The sequence below is a fragment of the Vulpes vulpes genome, chromosome 10 (assembly GCF_048418805.1).
Source record: "Vulpes vulpes isolate BD-2025 chromosome 10, VulVul3, whole genome shotgun sequence".
NCBI classification, from domain to species: Eukaryota; Metazoa; Chordata; class Mammalia; order Carnivora; family Canidae; genus Vulpes; species Vulpes vulpes.
In genome coordinates this window covers 90,851,698-90,867,372 of record NC_132789.1, presented here as the reverse complement: position 1 = coordinate 90,867,372, position 15,675 = coordinate 90,851,698, and the positions used below count along the sequence as shown (strand labels likewise).

At 38.5% G+C, this 15,675-nt stretch overlaps 1 protein-coding gene across 2 annotated transcripts in view; it reads right to left on the bottom strand.

Moving 5' to 3' along the window:
* Positions 1 to 1,313: 1,313 nt before the first annotated feature.
* GUCY1B1 (guanylate cyclase 1 soluble subunit beta 1) overlaps positions 1,314 to 15,675 on the bottom strand; it is a 51,110-nt gene continuing 36,748 nt past the window's right edge. For both annotated transcript variants that reach the window (XM_072724909.1, XM_072724910.1), the window contains exons 6-14: positions 14,219 to 14,449; positions 12,640 to 12,756; positions 11,589 to 11,722; positions 8,095 to 8,292; positions 6,021 to 6,258; positions 4,869 to 5,009; positions 4,169 to 4,323; positions 3,714 to 3,840; positions 1,314 to 2,507 (exon numbers count right to left, since the gene is read on the bottom strand). In XM_072724909.1, the coding sequence (XP_072581010.1) occupies positions 2,484 to 2,507; positions 3,714 to 3,840; positions 4,169 to 4,323; positions 4,869 to 5,009; positions 6,021 to 6,258; positions 8,095 to 8,292; positions 11,589 to 11,722; positions 12,640 to 12,756; positions 14,219 to 14,449 (1,365 nt within the window). In that variant the 3' untranslated portion in view covers positions 1,314 to 2,483. The remainder of the gene's footprint in view (positions 2,508 to 3,713; positions 3,841 to 4,168; positions 4,324 to 4,868; positions 5,010 to 6,020; positions 6,259 to 8,094; positions 8,293 to 11,588; positions 11,723 to 12,639; positions 12,757 to 14,218; positions 14,450 to 15,675) is intronic.

Here is a 15,675-nt window from a genome sequence, read left to right as displayed (position 1 = left end):
AATGAGCCAATCCTTAGAAACAGAAAGTAGGTCAGCGTTGCCGGGAGCTCGAGGAAGCGGTTAATTGGGATTGACTACTGATGGTTATGGGATATCTTTGAGGGGTAATGAAAGTATTCTGGAATTAGACAGTTGTACAGCTTCGCGGATATACCAAAACCACTGAATTGTACATTTATAAAAATGGAATTTCATAGTGTGTAGGTTATAGCTCAACAAAATAAATAAAATCCAGCAGACCACAAAAAGCTGGAAAAAGGATTAAAAGAGAATTGTCAAAAATTTAGTGAATTTTTAATAACTCTAGAGTCCAGGTGGTAGGTGAATGGTTGTACCCTCTACAAGTCCTTTGACCTTTTCTTTATGTTTTAAAATTCTTACCAGAAAGTTTGTGAAGTAATTGAACAGAAATAATAATAATAATAATAATAATAATAGAATGAAAATAAACGTGAAGCTGTTCATCAGGGTCAGTGCCACAGAGAGATTTCAAGGAATTTAAAATTAGGAAGAGAACTTTTTGCAAAGCAGACTCAATGCACAGACTCTGTGCTGTGCATGAGGATTAGACAGGGGAGAGGCTGGAGACCCTGAGCACAGGCTGCTGAACTTGGCCTGGAGCCTTGTTTCCATGGTATTAATTCATCTTCAAACGAGACCCCCATAAAACCGTCCCCGATCTGGCTGCTGACTCCTATTCCCATCCTACCTTCATCCTCTCCTTTCTCATTTTCTAAGGTATTCTTTCAGTATCTTAACTATGTTGTTTTTTAAAAGATTTTATTTATTTATTCATGAGAGACACAGAGAGAGGTAGAGACATAGAGGGAGAAGCAGGCTCCTTGCAGGGAGCCCGATGCAGGACTCGATCCCAGAATCCTGGGATTGCGACCTGAGCCAAAGGCAGACGCTCAACCACTGAGCCACCAGGTGCCCCATTAGCTATGCTTTGTATCACTACAAATATCACGTATTTTAATGATTTGCATATGTCTTTCACTCCTAAAAGACAGGTCCTCAAGGGCTGATGTCATTTCCTCTTGATCTGTGAATCTGTCCCTCTAGGTCTATAGTCTTGCTTCTGCCACCTTGTTGGTACTAAAGAAAAACAGTGTTTGAGGATAAGCCTATCCAAGAGGAGCCAATCAACGGTATTAACAAGAGTGAATCAAAATTAATTTAAAGTGCAGAATCAAAAAAATAATAATAATAAAGTGCAGAATCGGGGAGATTATGCAATGTGCTTCTAAAAATGACAGTAATAATATGGCCAGTAATAACATTAATATTATTTTTGTTGAAATACAAACTGATGACAAGTGGAAAAAATAATTTATTGAAGATTCTCTTACACATGAATGTGGAACATTTATACATATACAGATGTGCTGATACAGAATGCTAAATTTAAAGACAAACATTTTTACACAAAAGTAGTTGCACTATATTTTATAAAGGTAGGTATAAATAAATTATCAGATATATTTAAGAGCGATAGGCCAATTATTCCAATAGGAATGCAGTCTACGTCAAAATTAAAGTAACTTTTCTGAACATGATGGCCTGGTTATAATCACATTTTTCCAAGCAAAGAAAAAGAAGCTCATTACTGGAAATAAAAAGCCAGAAATGGCTCTTTCAGGAGTATCCCAGCAGTGTCTTCAATTTTATTCTTGGATGTGGTCAGAGCGCCTAACATTTATCCCAAGCTAATGTAATAGCTCAGTGTGAAACAGTACAGCTTTTTTTATAACAGCTGCATGTGGTTAATAAGATTTAATACAAACAACAGAGTTTTAGAGGATATTATAATGCCACATAATTTGAGTGAGCCACCAAAGATTTTAGTAACAGAAATATGCACCCTACATTTTTGAAGGAAAACTAGCACAATTCAAAATAGTCACTATTTTCTTAGTATGGCATATTCATTCTTATTTTGGGAATCTGAAAATAAATTGCATTTTTTCCTAAAACAGAATTCACTCCTGTAGAAAACGATTTCTATAATGATGTACACCAACACGATATAAATTTTGTTATGTGTCATTATAGTCATTAAAATATACATGTACATATACATCGAACACCAAACAGACTTGGTAAGCCATGATATGATATATACACAGGACCAAATACTGTTCTGTGTCATTTAATTAAATTCAACAAATACTTATTGGGTGCCTACCACTTGCAGATTACCATGCTCGGCAACGCTTGTGGTAGAACTTAAGACGCATGAAGCTCACATCATTCACATCTAAAGCCAAATTTCAGGTAACATACTAAACCTTGAAAATAATCAGAAGCAGTGCTAAGGTTGAGTAATGAATCATGAAAGCTATACCTAGGAGAAAGGCTTGGGGTAACCGCGAAGGACAAAGCGAAATCTATCCACAGGGACTAATTGCTCCCAGGCTTGGCGTGTGACAAGGGACAACTGGAGCCCATACTGCAGTCCTCTTCGTCCCACAGTCTAACATTCAATTATCATCCTGTGTTGTTTCCTTTGAAGAGTGGAATAAACAGGGATTCATTTTCAGGGGTAATAAAGCTTGTAGTATCCCCCCAAATATTCTCTTTTTTTTTTGCTTTTTACACAAAAATGTGATTGGCATTCATATCTGTTTTTCTGTCTTCCCACCATAATTCTGGGTGAAACAGGGCCACCCACCTAAAATGAGCAACACTTGAGGTAGAGTTTAACTTATCCGAAGAACATCTGTAAGCATGCCAACCCCACAAGTAAATTATTTAAAAAGAGCAGAAGGAAGATAAAGATAAATATTTTAAAACTTGGCATTCCATTCCTTTTAGGACTTATGCTGTACCGGCATTTTCAGGGCATGTATACATACGGAAAAAAGAAATATAATCAGTTAGTCTCACCCCTCTAAGGAACCAGCACATCAATAGGGGGACACAGTATCAAACTGGCTCCTGAAGCAGAGCACTGTGCTTGGGATCCCAGTGGGCATAACCTTGGTGTGGACAAGCCAGTGCGAGTGGGGATCCGGTGCAGAGGGCCAGTGTCTGAGGTCTACTCTAGCACATGTGTCCCAACTGGAGCATGACCATGGCATTAGCACGAACCGGAGGCTCCCCTATGCAATCCTTTAGGTTCGGGAACATTCTAAGTCACTCCTTTCTAGGAAAAATGCACGAGGGACTAGGGCATCTAAAAATTGCCAAACATCCCACAGGGAGCTCGCGTGGCCCTTCGGAGGATCTGAAGCTCCGTGATTAAGAAACTTCTCATAAATTGTGGTCCTGACTCTGCCCAGATGGTGATCTCGGAAGAGCTTAAGGAGCCAAGGGAAGAGGCCGGGGAGGCCCTCACAGCCCTCTCGCCTCAGCTGTGTTCGAGCCAGATCATGGAGGAAGAGCAACCAACAGGTCTTCCCCATCTGGTCCTTTTGGCTTTAATTTCATTAGAGGACAAAAGCTGGCAACCATAAAGTATCCCCTAAGAACTTTTTATTGTTCTAACTGGCTCATTAATGTTTCAGTATTTCCGCTGCTTTACTGGAGAGTTCATGTTTGTAAGCAAGAATTCTTTTCCAATGAAACATATTTTCAGCGATCATAATTTAGCTTTATTTATTTATTTGTTTGTTTAATTAATTAATTAATTTATTTATTTATTTATCTTTAGCTCTCTCTATTCATATTCTGCCTTTAAAAAAGAGGAATTACATGCTGATTAGTCATACCTCTGTTCCTGTATTTTTTCTGGATAGAAACCAAACTTGCATTGGTTCTTTTTTGCCCTTCATGGACACGGGGCCTCTGTGCTCCAAATGGAACTGCGGATCTGAATTTTCTGGTGTCATAAGACATCTAAAAGACAGGGGACAGGGAACAGGGAGAGACGTATGGAATATGGTTGTATGGAGAAAGTGACATGAGCATGAAATTAGAGCTCAACACAATAATGATCGACCCACAGTAAAGTTGTATTTAAAGGTAATGCAAGGTTTTAGTAAGAACGGTCATACAGGGAATTCCTAAGGTGGTCTGAAATCATTAAAAGTGGGAATAATAGTCCATTCTTCTCAAATAAGAAAGAAACAATCCTAAGAGCATAAGTGATGGCTGTTTAAAAACACTGCGAGTTAAACCACACGTAAAGACACATTTTTCTTGCAAATCAGACATGTTTTCTTACCTGTATGTATATTCAGATACATTTATTTTTCCTTTTTCTCCAGTGGTTTCCGTTCTGCTTGTGAGGTTAACGGTATTTCCGAAAAGGCAATACCGAGGCATCCTCTGCCCTATGACACCAGTAACTACCTCTCCAGTGTGTATCCCTATTGTTATCTGCAGAAATCAAAACTTTGTTTCAGTAAGTTCGATCACCGAAATAATTATTTTTGATTACTTTATATTACAGAATGTAGAGTCACCATATAAAAATCATAAGGATTCGCTAAAAGAACTCCAAGTGTACTGCAGCGTACTTATAAAATAGAACTCCAAGTATATTCATGAAAATAAAAAAAACCCTCACAAAATCTGTTTTCCAAGGAAACATTTTTCTCAGTCTGAAGATCTCAAAGATGTGGATCTGGCAACTTATATGAGACACAGGGAACAGATTTTAAAAAATAAATCAGAAAGGACAGGAAGTTTTATCTCATCCTCATGACTTCAGTATATAGAACAGACAGGTAATTTCAAACAGGTGGACAGATTTCCCATTTCTATGAAAAAAAATGTAATACAATGGGTTTGAAAAAGATTATTGTCTTTGCCCTCAAGGTGTCTTTCCTTATACATAATTAGTGATTGCTGGGTAGAAAATGTGAGTCAGTTGTCCACAGAGGTCTACTACTACTATTATAATATCTGTTTTATTTACCAACCTGAACAGATTCGCCATCGACTTGAACCTGGCCAGCAATTTCCATCATGTCCAAGGCCAGGTGGCAAATGGATCGTGCATGGTGGATGCATGGCTCTGGTAAACCACTCACTGTCATGTACTTGTCACCAACTGTCTCCACCTAACACAGCACATACAATTTACGTGTTCATTGGTTAGAATAAACATTACCATTTCATTTGCTACCCATAAATATAATGTTCTTGCAAAGCCACGAGTAGCTTTCAACTTTCCTTCTCTGAATTCTTTTAAAATTCTAACACATTCAACTCCAACAAGGTGAAATCTTGTGATTATTTGAAATTTACACACATGGCACTTGAGGTCTTTGATTGCAGGCAGGTACAGACACAGCATTATTTTCTCCCTAGTAATGCCTGGTTTCTCACCTCAGATACCCTTATCATTCAATAGAACAATTGATTATCAAAATCTCCCTAAAATAATGATGATTTACGGCACAAGAGCCACTGCCCAAAGTCCAGTGATTTGTCATGCTCATTAACCATTTATATTTTGATGTGCTCACAAAGCATTATATTGTATCTCAGAAGAACACTATAAATAGTCCTTGTGGCACGCCTGTTACTCCAGATGCCTGGAGATGGTGTAGTTAACATTCTTGCTTTTATGAAGCAAAAATGCTCTGACTCCATTTTTCCAATGTAATATTTGTTTTTTAATTGAAACAAAGAGCAGAAATGCCTTATAAATGTTTATCTTCAAGTCAGTGTTATCTAAAAGCAAATCTGAGTCCCCAGCACCCTTCTCATGCTCTCTGACTTCTTTACTATGCAAAGCATTTATATATTTCGGTAAAACTGTCTCCTGCAGAGCACTAAAATGAATACTATGTTTATATTATGTGTGATAAACAACGGGTGCAAATTCATTAATGTAAGTGCAAATAATATTTGCTGAACATCTCATTTTAACTAGGGAATCATCGGTTCTATTTCTCTTGGTTACAAGCAAGGGAAAGTTTTATAACAAGAGCTAATTACTTAAGCAAATTTTAAACAGTGACTGCGTGGAGGCTGTAGGGCTACCCTCAGAGAACGGACCCTCTGAGCCTAGGATCTCAAAATTCTGACTCTGAAGAGCACCGCCTTAGGGTATGACCTGGACTTGCCTTATAAACGAATGGATTTTTCCGAGAGTCGGTCAGTGTGTCAAATCTGGTGTAGAGGTCATTGAGGAGGTTTACAATCTTCATGGCCCCTTCTCCGGATGCATGCTTGCTGCAGAAAGCATTGAAGCCCACAATGCCACTGAAGAGGATGGTCACATTGTCATATCTTTTGGCAGGCACGGGGCGTTTGTGTCTCAGCTCATTGGCAACAGATGGAGGGAGGACAGAATAAAGCAACCTATTCGGTGGGAAGGGGGGAAAGCCACAGTAAGAAATGCTGGGCATCGCCTCAGGGCTCCTACTGCCCACTTCACAGAGTTTGAGGTGATGCACACTGCAGAAACCTGGTTTTCGTACAGGACACCCATTATTACCCATATGTGTGAGGCAGGTATCAAAAATACCACCATTTATTTGTTTTAATGACATACAACATCTCCAAATCCAAACCAAGCCAAACAAAATGGAAATAAGCCAAACAAACAAATAGGCATTGGGGGAAGCCTGGCAATTGGAAGTCAAAGTCTTCATCTGTAGTCCTGATTCTGACCCACGGTTATGGCATCACAGTAGGAAAGCTGTCATCATTAGCACCTAAAACACCGTCTGAGCAGCCTAATATCAGGACCTTGTTTATCTCTTAGGAGTAAGAAGGCTACCTGAATTTGTGTAAATTATATTAAAAGAAGTAGATTTCTCTCTAGTCTCATTCAACCTCATTCTTCCATGGAAGAAATTGATAAAATGGACAAAGACTGGGCTAGGCAAGGAAAGACTGTATTTCTATAGACACTACAGAGATTACTCTGATGGCTTCAGGGATTATACTGAGGGGCAAGGGTGCTAAGCACAACAGGAAGGGGATGATGGCCGAGGAACTGACAAGAGAGAAGCAGAAATGAGGCCGACCGATGTCTCTTGGGGTGAGGACCCAGGGGAACAAGTGATGCCTCTCTGCCTTTTTCTTCCCCACAGCCACGGGGTATACCTGCGAAGTTTAACCTTGCAGACTTCATACAATGTGTTATTTTCAGGGATGAAGTTGTACCACCTACAGGTAAAACATACCATCTGAATTGTTTTTCAAGCAGAGGGAGGAATTTGAGCTGGCTGCCCTCTACACTTTCTGAAATCTGCAAAATGCCTGGATAGATTAAGGGGTCCATTTAGGGCCACAAGGAAAGGGATGAGAGCAGCTAAACATAGCTTTGAGCTTCTTTATACAAAAGTCAAGACAAGTGAATTAAGAAGCTATGGATAAAGATAGGCATTAAACGGCCTTTTCTATGTCATCCCCATTGTTAATAAATAGTTAACTGATGTGTTTTTTGTAAAGATTTATTTATATATTTGAGAGTGCGAGAGAGACCACACACCCTTCACATCTTCCCTTTCCATGAGGAAAACGTACAGGAAGAACTTCCTATGACTCAACCGAGTAAAAGGTGAGGGGCAGAAGGAGAAAGAGAGTCTTTGAAGCAGAGTCCATGCTGAGCACAGAGCCTGATGCAGGGCTCCCTCTCATGAACCTGAGATCACAACCTGAGCCGAAACCATGAGTCCCAACACTTAACTGCCTGCACCAACCAGGTGCCTCAGATTTTGCTATTTTTGTAAACCTGGGTCATTATAGATGTAATTGTGATTACGGATGACATCAAAATCTGTCCGGTTCATATCGGTCAAGCCCTAGAATAATAATAATCCAACTCCAAGATATCTTTTAAAAGGCAATGGCCAATGTAACCCTGAGAATCCAGCCAGCCCCAGCACACAGCCTTCATATGAAGGAGGGAAGGAATGGATTGTTCAACTTTAAAGACACTGATTTTCAGAGAGAGATATTTCAGCATCTGTTCATTCAACTTGGTTGGTGAAAACAGAAGACAGATTTCCACTATCATTAAGACGGATGCATTTCTGTACGCATGATTTCTTTTTAAGGGATGTAGATTGTATTGCCTACTCCAGAGCTCCTACAGGCCCCGTGCCTTTTTAGTCTGCTTATCAGACTTAACTATAGTGGACACACACCACACGATGCCCTTCCTTCACCACAAGGTTACATTCTTACGTGTCTGTCTTTTTCTTTTCATCTTCCAAGGCTCTTAACGTGAGCTGCAGCCGGTCTGTGAGGATTTCCAGTTCTTGAGTCAGTTTGTATTCCTCTCTGAATTGCTCCCCCAAAAGAACGAGGTCACGCGTGGCATCGTGCAGGGGGATGTCGCTCAGATACAGACCTCTCCGTGTCAGATCATCCAGATTCATCACACTGTTACACAGGGAAGTGAGGCAAAAATCAGTGCCAGCTTGTCTACACGATAATCCCGAGCCCAGTAACTGTCAAGGAGTGTAAGCCTGTCATCTCCTACCATTCAGTTCCTACCATTCAATAGGTCAGGCTAAAGACACGAAAATTTGGAGAGTCACATGAAAAATATTACTTTATTCTTTTATGTATTTAAAAATCTATCAAATAGCATTGAATTCGACATAGGTATTGCCTATGTCATCAAAAATCACACTTTTTTTTAAAGATTTTATTTATTTATTCATGAGAGACACACAGAGAGAGGCAGAGACACAGGCAGAGGGAGGAGCAGGCTCCATGCAGGGATGTGGGAATCCATCCCAGGATCATGCCCTAGGCCGAAGGTGGCGCTAAACCGCTGAGCCACCCAGGGATCCCAAAAATCACACTTTTTGATGCCATCATCCTAAACTGCAAGATAGAAACTTGTCCTGTGCAACCTGCTTAGGTCCGTAACACAAGGCTGTTATTCACTGCTATCACATTTTCCCCTCATTATAAAGAGATAAAGAAAAAAAATTTTACCCTCTGTAACGGATAATAGTGCTTCTTTTGAGAAACTAGTTTATTTTTGCCTTGTGGATTCTTTGACTTTTGTAACTGGTTACTTTCCCCTTTTAGACTAAAAGTGTACAATCAGATTTATGACCTTTCTTTCACATGTATTTTATGTATTTATGACTTTTTTTAAGAATAAGATTTTATTTATGTGAAAGAGATCCTGAGAGGGCACAAGCGGGGGGGGGGGGGGGTCAAAGGGAAAGGGAGAAGCAGGCTCCCCGCTGCAAGAAGCCCAAGGCAGGACTCCATCCCAGGACCCAAGGATCATGACCTGAGTTGAAGGCAGACACTTAATCAACTGAGCCACCCAGGCGCCTTGTATTTTTGACTTTTTGATGTGTATTTTATTTACTACTCTTCCTTCTGGTTCTAACTTCTACTACTCTTGTTTTCATTAAAACTTTTCTCATTTTTCTTTTAAAGATTTTATTTATTTATTCATGAGAGACACAGAGAGAGAGGCAGAGACACAGGCAGAGGGAGAAGCAGGGAGCCGGATGTGGGACCCGATCCCGGGTCTCCAGGATCACACCCTGAGCCAAAGGCAGATGCTCAACCGCTGAGCCACCCAGGTGTTCCACTTTTCTCATTTTTGAAACATTATTTAACCTTGCTAGATTTTATGTGCCTCTGTAACCTATTTTTTTTACCTAAATTATTTTTAGAATAGCACGCTAATATTTATTGATTCAGCAATAATCTGGTAAGTGATTGCTTTTGAAGTTTACCTTTTGGTTAAAATGTCCTAAGGTTATGTTATTGGTTTGGATTCTTTAAATACAAGGTAATTACTTCTGGGCGTGCACAATAAGAATTTCTCTAAAATGACATAATGAGTTGTGACTTCACAGAAGAGTTTTGGATTGATAAAATGTCTCCTTGTTATACGTTCTCAGGAGAAATGTCCACAAATCAAAGCAAAAATTAGCATATCAATACTGAAAAATAAAATAATCAAAGAGTTTACTAATGAACCACTATGGTCTCTTTAGATTTTGTTAAAATGCATATGTACGTTACAGCTCACTTTCAGAATAGACCCATTTGAAAAGAGGCCAAGTCCTCGGCCAAATGGTACACAAGACCTGCCCTTGAGCAGAGAAAAAAGAGATTATGAGCCGAAAATGAAAGTGGCTAAAAATACTGACACTGAGTTAGGAAATAATCAAATTGCGTCTCACTTTTTAAAAATGTTTCTTATAATTTTAATGAACTATTAACATATTTTTTTCTAAAGTTAAACTACTCATTTTGAAGTTATTTACATTACAGGTAAAACTGCTTTTAGGAGATGTCATGTGAGTACAAATCTTCTATGCACATGAACAGGTACCGTAGGATAAGCTGTGAGTGTGTCACGACGTGACCAATTTCCACATATGGCAATGAACAAAAAGACTCCAAATTTTCTGCTTCTGCTTCTGCTTCCAAAGAGACCTTTATTTCTATGAATAGAAATGGTCCCTACTGAAAAGCTGCCATTCCACTAAAGCTCAACTTGAAAAGAGACAGAAAAAACAAACACTATTGACGGCACATGAAAATATAGTCAGATCAGTGCAAGTGATGAATTAGAAAATATAGTTTGTTTATATTCTCTAATTTTGTCTCTTCTATTTTCATGATACATATTCTCAGAAAATATTGTCTTATAGTTTTTAATAGTGCATTAAAGAAGTTGTTACAAGGTTTATTATGTTTTTCAGAAATTTTAAGCCACTATCTTTATTTTTCTTTTCTTTTTAAAGATTCTATTCACGAGGGACACACAGAGAGAGGCAGAGACACAGAGGGACAAGCAGGCTCCCTGCGGGGTCCTGAGGTGGGACTCGATCCCAGGGTCCTGGGATCACTCCCTGAGCTGAAAGCAGAGGTTCAACCATTGAGCCATCAGGTGCTTCGAGGCATTATCTTTAAAGGAAAACTGATCGTGGTTCATGGTGGACTTTAAATTTTTAGCCAAAAGCTCACCAAAACATGCTTTATGGAGTATGTTACTAAATAACATGTTTCAGTTATACAAAGTTATAAATATACAAAATATCACCTAACAAGTTCCAGTTACTTTTTTTCTATATTTCTAAGTAAAGTTAGATATATTTTTGTTATTCTGAGTTCCCCTGTGTCCTTCAGTAAAGTGTTCTGTCAAATTAGAAAAAACAGCATCCTCCAGTTTTACTTCCCTCCGATGTTTATTATAAATAACATAATCTACATAAATTTCAATGTAATAATATGTATTGAATGGTGAATCCAGATTAAAATGGCTAAATATGTGCAATATAAAATTGTTCAAATCCAGAAATAATTTTAAAAACTAATTTCTCGGTGCCAGATATCCATGTATCCATGACATCATATTAGATGCTCTACGGAATTGCTTTCCTATGTGACACCTCTTTGGAAGGTATCAAACTATAGAATTAGCTACCTGCAGATTAGATTTTTCCATGATCTAACGGTATAAACACTCGCAAACAGATTCAGACAGGACAAATCAAGCGGAATACCTGATTTCTTCTGAGCTTATTACAAATGTCAAATGAAATTATCCTTGTTATAGAGAAGTGTATAGACAAGGGCTGTAAAATCTAATTACGCTTAGAACATGTAGACATGATTAAATAGAATGTTATTGAATTTCTCTGTGAGCTGAGGGTACTTATAACCATTGTAATTAATCTAAAAATGATTACCTTGGTGAACACAGAAAGAGGATGCTATCTGCTTCAGGTAAGTAGATCATCTGACCCTTGAGACGCAAGCAGCTGATCTCAGTTCCAGTCAGCTCGTCCTCACATTCTAATTTCTCTACGTCCAACAATCCTTCCTTGAAAAGGCAAGACATAACCGTTAACTAGTACCTTTCTCCCTACCTAGCAATTCAACAAAAAAACAAGGATACACGGGCTTCCTTTCCCACCAAACCATAAGGGAGAATAAATGCACCAAGAAGATCAGGAAAAGCATTTCACCAAAATGCTAACGGGTCATAAGCAAAGTAGCTTCTGAACCCAGAAAGACGAGAGCCATACTACTGTTTGCGTATCGGTTTAAAGCCTCTAGGAATCTTATTTCTGATTTTCTAGTATGGCTGGAATATCTAATACTAATTTCTATGGAAAAATAAACCAAGCATCTCCATTCCCCACGCCTGCATTCACAGAACAGTGGGGAGTGGCTTCAAACACTAATGTATGTGTTGGTAAGACCTTTGCAAGGGCTGCAAGGAGGACAACAGGTGTACTCTAGGACACTTCTGCTGTCTCAGTCAAAAGAATAGCAAGTCTGAGGTCTGGGGACTACCTAAGTAATCAACTAAATGAATATTTTATCATTTTTATTCTACCACAAAAAAGACATTCAGAATAACAGTTTAAGGAAGAATTAAATTAGGGTTCTGGTTGAAGTTAAAAAAAATTTATCAGTTCTGATTTCTAAAATAGCAGATGGTAGCTTTAGGGAGTAAAAGATGTTTGTTTTATTATGTGAAACTGAGCCGTCCCAGTAAGACAGTCTCAAAACTTATTTTTGTTAATTATGATCAGTTGCTAGGAGTTCCACTGCCCCTCAGGCAAATAAGAAACTACTAGCATTGCCTTTGAAATAGGGTTCCCTCTGAGGTTTCAGTTGGGATCTGTCTACACCTTCTCCATATCACAGAATGGTGGACTAGCTAACTTTCCCACAGAGATGCTTCTAAGTAACCTTCCTTACTCACATTGAAAGGAATAATATCTTGATTACCTTGCTTCTCAATACGAAAACCGTATTGATGTGTGAAAGGATCCCATGGAAACTAATGTCGATATGAGGACGGACGAGAGAGAAGACAGACAATAGGCTGCAGTTCCCAGGCTGGAGCTACAATGCCAATGAAAGGAGAGAACATGTGATTAGCCAAAATAATTCTTAGGATTTGAGATTAGATTCAGCCGACTCAAGAAGACTTAAAAATAGAAAAGTGTCATTTGGTAGGGCAATTGCCTCAACCATGGACTCCTACTTGACCCATGTCGCTCAGCGATGGAATGGTGTCCCATGCTGCAGGAACACAAAACCTAATATAGTCTCAGAGTATTCACACATTCAAGTATAAGCTAATGTAAGTAAGGGGAGCATTTTCAAAGAAGAAAGAATAGAAATTGATCCTTTTTTTAAAAAGATTTATTTATTTATTCATGATAGACATAGAGAGAGAGAGAGAGAGGCAGAGACACAGGCAGAGGGAGAAGCAGGCTCCATGCAGGGAGCCCGACGCGGGACTCGATCCCAGGACTCCAGGACCGTGCCTGGGGCCAAAGGCAGGCGCCAAACCGCCGAGCCACCCAGGGATCCCCAGAAATTGATCTTTTACAAATGTAGTATGAGGTATCTCAAATGCCTGTGGCTTAAAATGAGATTTAAATAGCAAAACCACCAGCAAACACTCATAGTTTGTTAAGAGACGACTAATAATAATAACAGGTAACAGTTAATAATTGCTTAGACACTGGACTGAATATTCTTTATGCACCCTGCATGCTCACATTGTAATACAGGGAAAATAGGCCAAGAAAGATGAAGTAATGTGCTCATGGTCATACAATGAGAGAGAGGCAGAGCCAGCAGAGGAGGCACGCTGTACCCTACCCTGCTTCTGGATGTAGAGGTTTACAACAGAGCCCATCCGGGCAAATGCTCAATGAATAAGTCTCTTTAACTACAAGTGGAAAGTATCTCAAAATGTGTTGAGTACTAGTTCAAAAGTTGGCAGGCAAGGGGAGAAGTAGAAAGGATTTTCCAAATGGGTTTGGATAATGCAAGTCAAATGTAGATTCCCATCATCAGCCCATCAGCCCAAATGTTGTCCTTTGATGCTTAGTCTGCTCAACCCCCTGAGAATCTATCATTTACCTCTTAAGCGTTTGTAAAATTCCCTTCTTTTCCCTGAAAATGTCAATGGCTGACTTTGAAAGCTATTCCAATCAGCATATAATGAATGAATGAATGAATGAATGAATGAATGAATGAGTGAAAGATGCTTATTACTGGAAAATCACCCATGTTTTCATTTAAAAAAAAAACAGCATTCCCACTTAGTTTTCCATCCTGTAAGTGACTAAAACGAAAATAAACAAATAAACAAATAGCCAGCCGTCCTAGGGAAAGTTGTAGTATGTTCAAATATATGTAACTCACTTTTGAAGAATTCATGTGATATATATGATGCACATTACCTAATACACAGTCAATGTGTTGAATGAATAAATGGCCATTTTTTTGGTAACAATATCCCCCCATGGCCTTTAGTTTCAGGCCTCAAGAAAGTGCGAGGTCGTCTTACCTGGGGAAGCACTCTGTATATGGCGTTGCCACACTGAGTAACCACTAGGTCTCGGTCAAATATTATGTGAAAAGGAAAAGCTTTGCAGAAGGTATATGGGCTGATGCGTGATTCCTGGGTACCATTTTCTTCAAATCTATCAAGATCTTCATAAAAATCTTCTTCTTTTGACTCTTTTTCCTCAATTAGAAATTGAGTATGATCACATTCTTCATTTCTTTGCTGAATAACCTGGATTTCAAAGGGGGAGATGGTGTTGATTGTTTGCACTTCAGTTTGGTTAAGATATCTAAATACCTAAGAAACTGGGTATGAGAATTGCATTTAGAGGGTTAATTTAAAAATAGGAATATATGCAAATACCATACATGCCTTGGGCATTGTCTTATGCGATTTGAAGACAGAATAATTATTTATAATAAAATTGCAAACCTAGTATCAGTCCCTTAATAGCCCAGATGGCCTCTTGGGTAGAATTAGAAAAGTACCCTCTTGTCCGGGGAGGCTTAGCCTACTCAGCCAGGTACACTTGTGCAGTGAGTGACCTATAAAGCATACAAAGTGGCTTTATTTAATATGATAAAAAATGATATTCACAAACAGAGGGAAATGAAATAACAGAGACATATATTTTAAAATACATTCAATATCAGGCTGCCTAGATGGCTCAGTTGGTTTAAGTGCCTGACTCCTGATTTAGGCTCAAGTAATCATCTCTGGGTCATGAAATCAAGCCTTATGTTGGGCTCCAAGCTCAGCGAGGAGTCTGCTTGAGATTCTCTCTTCTTCGCCCTCTGCCCCCCCCCCTCACTAAACAAACAAATAAATAAAATCTTAAAAAAAATACATGCACTGTCATTTTTATCCATCAAATGGCAATTTAAAAAAATACCAAATTGGGTAAAACACAGAAAAAGAGTCATCTCAAATACCACTAGTGTGAGGGGATCTTGATTAAACTTGCTGATTGTTAGGTTATTAGATTGATAATATACAAGTAACCTTTAAAAAGTTATATATACTCTGGTTTAATTACAAATCTAGGAACTCATCTAAGGAAGTAATCATAATACTGGGTAAAGCTCTATAATTTAAAGAAATAACTACATTTCTAAAATACTCTAAATAATATATATAATAAATATAGAATACTACAAATAAATATTTATTATATACATATAAGTAAAACATTTCTAAAATATTATTCATAGGCAAATACATTACTAAGATATAGGAAAGATGTTTTTTCTTTTGAGTTCAAGAAACTACAAGCAACACATCCTCTTAGAAAGGGAAGTACTATATCTCAACTGTGGCCAAATCCAAATGGAAGTTGTTGGGGCAATAGTTCCTCAGTTAAAGCTAAATTAAAGCAGAATATTGCTCTTTCTCACTTTTTTTTTGTTTGTTCAGGAGTTCACTGCAGCACACTTTGAGACTGCGGAACAAATCACAGT